This window comes from Urocampus carinirostris, chromosome 11, assembly GCF_059441175.1.
Source record: "Urocampus carinirostris isolate Australia breed hairy pipefish chromosome 11, RoL_Ucar_1.0, whole genome shotgun sequence".
Lineage (NCBI taxonomy): Eukaryota > Metazoa > Chordata > Actinopteri > Syngnathiformes > Syngnathidae > Urocampus > Urocampus carinirostris.
Genome location: NC_142359.1, coordinates 3,364,445 through 3,373,467, shown reverse-complemented (window position 1 = coordinate 3,373,467; position 9,023 = coordinate 3,364,445). Strand labels below are relative to the sequence as shown.

Below are 9,023 nucleotides of genomic sequence, written 5' to 3'. Positions count from 1 at the left end.
ACCAACCATCTGTCCAATTGACCTGGTCCAATCACAACCAACCAACCAACCATCTATCCAATTGACCTGGTCCAATCACAACAAACCAACCAACCATCTGTCCAATTGACCTGGTCCAATCACAACCAACCAATCATCTATCCAATTGACCTGGTCCAATAACAACCAACCAACCAACCAACCAAGCTGCGTAGGTCAGCTGAAACGCACAGTTCGTCGCGTAGTACGCAAGGCCCAGAATAAAGCTTCCTATTTACTTTGGAAACAAACTAAAGCTTCATGTTTATTTCGGGCTCGTTTACCAAATCAAGTTAATCCGTCGGGTTTGGGCGGGTTCGGGTTTATATACTCGTGACGCGGGTCGGGTCGGGCTGAATCTTTTAGGCCTGATCTTATCCAACGCCATGTTTTTGGAATGTGAGATGAAACCCGAGCGCCCTGAGGTATCCCACGTGAGCACAGGGAGAACATGCAAACTCCACACAAGAAGGTTTGATGCCATGACCTCAGAACTGTGTCACACACGCTCCCACTGTGGAAAACAGTTTTTGATATTTCAGGACGTGACCATCTTATCAAAAAACAACAAAAACAGCATCAAACAACAGAAATTCCACTCCAATCTCTTGATTTATTTTGCGTTGAAATCTTTCTCATTAAACGTGATAATCTACCCGGTAACAGGAGCCAACAGAATTGTCTGAAAAATGATGATTAAACCACATTGTTCAAACATATTTAGCATATCATGAAAAATAGATATCTTGTCTCACTGCTGGATGATTTCTTATCGTTTACATTTCCCATTATTCTCATTGAAATGTTCCTTTTCTTCATTACTATTTCTCCCTCGTACTAATACTTCAAAAAAGTGCAGTTCATCGATAAAATTAAAAATAGACTAGTTTTGAGGTTGCTTTTAATAAAAACTGCAAAAAAAGAGCTACCAGTGGAACAAGCACATTTTAAAAAGAAATATGATGATTTCTACTTTTTTATTAACTGGATTTCTTTAGGGAGGGTCATTTTTCTCTCCCATCATTTTCCGAGTGATAAAAGTGCAGTTTGTTTATTCTGGGTAAGAAAGTAATACTAGTATCCCCAATTTGTATCAATAGTCAACCAACAGGTAACTATTAATTTATTACCCAAGTGAACATAAAATAGTTTTTCAAAAAATCCTTTTGTACATTAACATTTGTCAAAACCTGAATGAACCTCGGCTTATTTTCTTTCTATTATCACCCGGTTGAATGAATAAATCAGACGTTTTTCTGTCTTGGAACAATTAATTGGTTATCAAATTATATCGATTACTTTGGTGTAATCAGAGTAAGTACAAGTTCTTTTTCAACTGTCTGTTCTACTAAAAAACAGGGTTGGGTAGGGTTACTTTAACTGGATTACTTTCAATGACTTTTGGATTACTCCAATACCAAATATGCTAATAAAAGCCAAAAGAAACTAAATAGGAAATGTAACTTGTATTCAATCGTATTAAATCCTTTATAGTCAAATGTCTAAAATCCTTCAGTCAACATTGGATCATTCAGAAGTCATCGGGTAACATTAGAGTCTGTCAACTGAGCCGAGAGACTAGGTATTTTTGCAACACCTACTTTCCAGTTTTTTCGTTGAAAAGACGCTGTAAAATGTTCAAATTTGGTGTCAGAGTATTTTCAGTTTTTAGCTTCAAGCTTGAAGACTGAATTGTGGTCAGAGTTGGGTAGGGTTACTTTAACTGGATTACTTTCAATGACTTTTGGATTACTCCAATACCAAATATGCTAATAAAAGACAAAAGAAACGAAATATGAATCAAATGATGACTCACAACACGTGGTAAGCTTTCTCTCCTGGCTTTGCTCTCCGGCAAAACAAACATAAAATGCGACAGAAAGAAAATGAAAATAAATCCAAACAGCTTGCCAACATGGCAGCACGGCGGCGCAGTGGTTAGCGCTTGTGCGGCACAGTTCATGTCATGGGAACCTCCTGCGTGGGTTCAAATCCAGCTCCAGACTTCCTGTGCGGAGTTTGTATGTTCTCCCCGTGCTTGCGTGGGTTTCCTCCGGGCACTCCGGTTTCCTCCCACGTTCCAAAAACATGCATTTCAGGTGAATTGGCCGGTCCAAATTGTCCCTAGGTGTGAATGAGCGAATGAGTTGTCTGTCCCTGTGTGCCCTGCGATTGGCTGGCAACCAGTTCAGGGTGTCCCCTGCCCACTGCCCGGAGATGGCTGGGATGGGCTCAAGCCCCCCCGCGACCCTAATGAGGATAAGCGGTACGGCTAATGAGATGAGATGAGCTTGCTAACATCATTTTTGCCGTTCCATGTGTTCCGTTACTCCCCAAGCCTGCACAAGATTCAGTAATTGTATTCATATTGAGTTTCTTTTGTCTTTTATTAGCATATTTGGTATTGGAGTAATCCAAAAGTCATTGAAAGTAATCCAGTTCAAGTAACCCTACCCAACCCTGGTAAAAATACATCGTTTTTGAAGATCATCGTGAGGACTTTTCTGGTCCAAACTTCATAATTGGAACTACTCTGAGCACCGTTTCCTCTACTGGATGTGTACGATAGTTCTACTACTTAAATACACACTCCCGTATATTGCACGTAATGTACTTTGTACATTGAAGCACTTGCCAAAATTAACCACAGTGTGGTTTGGATTCACACTCCAATATTTCCTTTTTCTTTCCCCTGACGAATAAAACTGTCATTCCCGTATCGCTACCAAGCAGAGGACCCAAGTAATCAGATTACAATGAAGCCATCCTGAATTGTGTTCGCTGTCCCTTTGAAACTTTGAGTTCATTTCCATGATGTTGTGCTTGACATAAGTCTCAATATTCCACCGTCACAGCTTTGGTCTTGAGGTATTCCATCAAGGCGTCCTCTCCTGTGAAGCAAAAAACCCATGGTACCACACGGAAACGGTGAATTTGGATCGGTCGATGGTAATTTACCGAGGTCTTTCCCGAATCCGGACTGCTTGAACCCTCCGAAAGGTGAGGCCACGTCGGTCTTGTTGTAAGTGTTGACGAACACGGTCCCGGCTTGCAGGTTTTCACTCACGTACATGGCTTTGTTGATGTCCCGGGTGAAGACGCCTGAAGCTAATCCGTATTCCGTGTCATTGGCTCGCTGTAGCACGCCGTCCACGTCTCTGAAATTGGTGAATGAAGCATATATAACAGACATTTTCTTGAACGTTTGATCAGTTCCCATGACATATTTGACCCCCATCTGTCCTTTCAAACACATGTGAAGAAAATTACTAGAACCGCTTTCTTCCATCTTCGCAACATTGCTAATATTCGTCCTATAATGTCTCAGTCGGATGCGGAGATTATAATTAACGCGTTTGCACTACTCTCCGGTCTCCCGAAGTCCAGAATCAAGAGTCTTCAGCTGGTACACAATGCTGCAGTGAGGCTATTAACTAGGACAAAAAAGTCCGATCACATCACGCCGATTTTGGCTAACCTGCATTGGCTCCCTGTTAACCTAAGATGTGATTTCAAGGTTCTCATAGTATTATACAAAATCATACATGGACCTGGACTGGTTCCCTCATATCTTTCAGATCTGATTTCCCCCTATGTTCCGGTCCGAAGCCTTCGTTCTGAGAGCGCCGGTCTTCTGGTGATCCCAAGAGCCAAGAAGAAATCCACTTCTACTCAATAGCATATGAATAACCTATACTTTTCTTGGACAATATCTCTGTATTATTTGTGATTGCAACATCCTTTGCTGTTTGGTAATCCTGGAAGGGGGATGCCACATGTGCGGTCCCTTCTCAAGGTTTCTTCATTTTCCTCATGTTGAGGTTTTTGAGTTTTTCCTTGCCCTCATGTTGGTTCCAGATCAGGGGATGGTGTCATAATAGTCTGAAAAAATAGTCTGTGTAATAACCTGTGAAGCCCTTTGAGACTCTTTGTGATTAAGGGCGTCACAAATAAAAATGACTTGACTTGACTAACCCGTCTTTAAATTTGGACACCACCATGATGGGGCCAAAGGATTCCTCTTTGGCGATGAACATGTGGTCCTCCACGTCGGTGAACACGGTGGGCTCCATAAAGAAACCTGTCATGAAAATATTTGAAACTGATCATTCCATACACCTTTACAAAGTACTTTTAATATGCATTTTAAGACGTGTACGACGTACAAGAAAAACTGTACGGAAAAACGCAAATTTATCAACGATGGGTACCATCCGGTATACACAATCGAGTTCGCCGCGGTAGCCTCTATCTCGGTATGGTTCTTTTTCCATTGCAAACGAAGAGAGCGGTTTGATGCTACTGTGCGCATGCGTCTGCCGCCTCAGATTTCATGTGGTAGTTATGTAGTGAAAGGAAGTCACAACAAAAACAAATCTTTTCCAATATAAGTGTAGCAGGAGGTTCTTCCCACTAGAATTTACCGTTGGGATACGCTACCTTCAATTTTCGCTAGGAACCTAATAAATGGTTGTGAAACGGGTATAACAAGCGCTGGAATTAAGAAGTTCTGTTTAGGTTTAAAGAATATTCAGCGCAGAATTGATAAACGGAACAAAGTTGTTTGATTCACAAATTCAAATGGCCGAGAATCACTTTTATACTAGGAGGGCGAAACTTGAGAGGTAGTCAAAAACTCCCTACTTTACACGGCGCCTTTTCATGATTTCTTAATTTCCACGAGCTGAGGTTTGAGTTTTTCCTTGCCCTCATGTCAGTTTTAGATCAGGGGATAATGTCATAACGGTCTGTGCAGCCCTTCGAGACTTCTTGAGATTAAGGGCATCACAAATAAATATGACTTGCCTTAATACATAATCCTTGAACTAATAAACATTTCATGGTTCCCTATTTTCCACACTTCACAATGCCATACAAACTCATGCCACCTGCCATTAATTACAAGGGAAGAGCCACCTGAGAGCAGTGTAATTCTTAAGCAGACTTGTTGAGAAACATGGCAACAATTTCAAGCATTTACAAGTATTTAACCCCAAAGTACAAGCTAATCTTTAAAAACGCATTAACATTCAAGCGTTTTCAAGGATTTCAAGCACCCCTATGAGTCCCACGCATAATACGACCTTTGCCTCAAAAAGTTTGGGAAAAAAAGAAAAAAAACAAGTACCTAATCAGCATTTTTTTATGGTGTAAATCAATGTTCCCTGTAATTTTCCTTACGGGTCTGAGCGTTCACACAAAGTCGGTGAGCAACGCTTGAAACAACAGTGAGCAACAGCAATCCCAAGTCTGGCAACTAATCCATTATCAAACATGTCCAAAACTTGACATCATGTTACATTTTGCTGAGTTTTCGGAAATGCAAAATATTTTTGCATTATTAATGTATTATTGCAAAGGTTTTACGACCTACAAACGTCATTTGTTTTTACAAAAATTCTTGCACAAGATTTCAATTGCTTTAATCACAAAAATGTCTCAAAGTGTCATGTCCTGCACAGTTGTCTTGGCGCCCAGCTGGCCCCGCCCCTTGACACCGGCTGAGACGCATTGGACTGATTGCTTTTGGAGTACTTAAACGCTCCTTTTGGAACATTTTTTTCACTTTTGAATGAATTGACTCATGTACCATTGCAAAGGTTGCAGGGTCTACAAACGTCTTTGACAAGATTTCCATTTCTTTTTTTTCCTGGTATCTTTTGTCACATAATACTAACATTTTTGGGGGCTTATTGAGTCGGTTGCACGATACACAATTGTATTTAATCACATTTTTTAGTGGAAGTACTATATTGGCAACAAGATTGACTTGGTATCATTGGAAATTATTTGAATGCACCACAAACTTTTTCTCCTTTTTCCCTGTTTTTTTCCATTTTTTTTAATTCCTTTAAAAATATCTCATTGTGTTTGTTTTTTCCTAGCTGTTACTTTTTTCTTTTTTGTTCCTCTATTTACTTTTTTCCTTTGTTTATTTCTTTTATTTTTTTTCTGGCTCTTTTTCTGAATTTTCCCTTCTTTTTGCTTCTTTTTTTCTCAGCTTTTCACTACTTTTTCATTTTGGTATTTTTTTCTTTTTTGTTCTATTCCTCCCTTCCTTTAAGTCATTTTGTGCACAATTTTACATAATATTTGGTCGTGTAGGGATGAAAGAAGCAAAAACAACCTGAAGAGCCGTTTGGGACCCGAAGGAGCCGGTTCTTTTTAGTGAGCCGAGCCAAAGAAGCCGGTTCTCGAAAACACACTACTAACTTTGTTCTACTTCGACCTTGACTTCCAAATACCGCATTTAGAACACAACATCAGGGGAACCCGTGTATTTTGACCTTCATGCACTGTAACTTTGACTTAATCGGCTTCTTAATGAGCAATTTCGAGCCCTGATTTTTGTGCGCTGGCTCGATTTTCTTGCGCGCTGAGAATGTGCGGGCAGTGCGCGATTGCGCACGCGCGCAGCTTAGAGGGAACACTGGCCATGGGTGCAATGAAAAATATAGTTTTCAGCATGTACAATTACAGTGGGTCGTTCGGCGACATCCAGTGGATGTATTTGAAACTACACGTCGTTGTTTGACGACAAGTGGCTCTTTTTTTTTTCTCTTATGCTTCTCTCAGCAACGCCTCGCAGTTTGGTTAGTGTGAATTCCTATTTGGCCTTACCGGGTCGGTCCACTTGTTTGCCGCCATACACTAGCGTGGCCCCTTCCTTGATTCCAACTTCGCAGTACTCCAGCAGCTTGTCCAAGTGGGCTTTGTGATTCTGAGGGCCGTGATCAGTGGAGCGATCTAGTGGGTCGCCAATCTTCATCTTTCTTAACTCCTCTACCTTATGAATGCAATGGAATGTTAAACTATGTTGCCAATGAAGCATTGCTATTCTTTACCTATTACCCTAAAAACACCAATTTGGATAGAAAGTTCAAAGTGCGCCTTATAATAGTTCTAAGCGGGGGAAATGCATAGATACGTGTGTGTTATGACCAGGGTTGCGTAGGGTTACTTTAACTGGATTACTTTCAATGACTTTTGGATGACTCCAATACCAAATATGCTAATAAAAGACAAAAGAAACTCAATATGAATAAAATGATGACTCACAACACGTGGTAAGCTTTCTCTCCTGGCTTTGATCTCTTTGATCTCCATCAAAACGACCATAAAATACGACCAGGGTTGGGTAGGGTTACTTTAACTGGATTACTTTCAATGACTTTTGGATGACTCCAATACCAAATATGCTCATAAAAGACAAAATAAACTTATCAGGAATAAAATGATGACTCACAACACGTGGTAAGCTTTCTCGCTTGGCTTTGATCTCTTTGATCTCCGGCAAAACTAACTTAAAATGCGACCAGGGTTGGGTAGGGTTACTGTAACTGGATTACTTTCAATGACTTTTGGATGACTCCAATACCAAATATGCTCATAAAAGACAAAAGAAACTCAATATGAATAAAATGATGACTCACAACACGTAGTAAGCTTTCTCTCCTGGCTTTGATCTCTTTGATCTCCGGCAAAACTAACATAAAATGCGACCAGGGTTGGGTAGGGTTACTTTAACTGGATTACTTTCAATGACTTTTGCATTACTCCAATACCAAATATGCTAATAAAAGACAAAAGAACCTAAATATGAATAAAATGATGACTCACAACACGTGGTAAGCTTTCTCTCCTGGCTTTGATCTCTTTGATCTCCGGCAAAACTAACATAAAATACGACCAGGGTTGGGTAGGGTTACGTTAACTGGATTACTTTCAAATGACTCAAATACCAAATATGCTAATAAATGACAAAATAAACTAAATATGAATAAAATGATGACGCACAACACGTGGTAAGCTATCTCTGCTGGCTTTGATCTCTTAGATATCCAGCAAAACTAACATAAAATGCGACAGAAAGAAAATGAAAATAAATCCAAACAGCTTGCCAACATCATTTTTGCCGTTCCATGTATTCCGTTACTCCCCAAGCCTGCACAAAATGGAGTCATTTTATTCCTATTTAGTTTCTTTGGTCTTTTATTAGCATATTTGGTATTGGAGTCATCCAAAAGTAATTGAAAGTAATTAAGTTAAAGTAACCCTACCTAACCCTGGTTATGAGGTTTTAGAGAATACTACCTTAATTGTGCAATAATAGCTCAATCAATAAACGTCACTTACCATAATCATCAAAACATTGTATGCGCAGGGAATCGAACCCGGGTCACGGCGGTGAAAGAGCTGACACCCCCGGACCAACAACTAATTTTATTTCATCATCACACTCATTTTACTCACATTGCCAGAAACAAATGTTAGAGAATGGAGGACACAAAAAGATATGAAAAAACGCAAAGTCGAACTAATGATCTAAAACATCAAAGAGTAGTTTTCCTCGTCGTGCTTTTTATTTTTCGGTTTACTCCATTCTCTAACATCCGTTTCTGGCACGGTGAGTCAAAATTGTGTGATCATGAGATCCAATCCAATGTATGCTAACTGTATCCCTAGTGATCGTTGGGTTTCGGCCTTCTCACTGGTACGACCCGGGTTCGATTCCCAGTGTGTTTGTCGACATGTCAATGATTGTACTCATTCATACAGGTCCTTCTAAAAATTTAGCATATTATGATAAAGACTTGTCATTTTCCAAAGTATAATGATAAAAATGAATCATATATTTTAGCTTCATTGCACACCAACTACAATATTTCAGGTCTTTTATTGTTTTACGATGAATGATTTTGGCATACAGCTCATGAAAACCCAAAATTCCCATCTCCAAAAATGAGCATTTTTACCAAAATGATCAATATTAGAACCATAAAAGGCTTGACGTACTTCTGTTGTGTGTCATTGATAGGTTGGTGGTTTTGGTTGTAAAATTTCTCAGAATTCACGAATATAACTTGTTTTTATATTCCTAAATAAAAAAACACACACACACACTCACATGAAGTAACGGTTCAATAATCAGTCTAATTGCATCTCTTGTACGTTTATCAGTTTTGTACTCTTTTATTTTGAAGTTGCATTTCCGGTGTGTTTAT

General features: G+C 39.6%; 1 protein-coding gene across 1 annotated transcript in view; it reads right to left on the bottom strand.

Annotated features, from left to right (window-relative positions):
* Window positions 1-611: 611 nt before the first annotated feature.
* The window catches only part of aldh1l2 (aldehyde dehydrogenase 1 family, member L2), a 54,865-nt gene continuing 46,453 nt past the window's right edge, over window positions 612-9,023 (bottom strand). The window contains exons 20-23 of the mRNA XM_088347075.1: window positions 6,640-6,805; window positions 3,994-4,099; window positions 2,977-3,176; window positions 612-2,909 (exon numbers count right to left, since the gene is read on the bottom strand). Coding sequence (XP_088203201.1) covers window positions 2,854-2,909; window positions 2,977-3,176; window positions 3,994-4,099; window positions 6,640-6,805 — 528 coding nt within the window. The 3' untranslated portion in view covers window positions 612-2,853. The remainder of the gene's footprint in view (window positions 2,910-2,976; window positions 3,177-3,993; window positions 4,100-6,639; window positions 6,806-9,023) is intronic.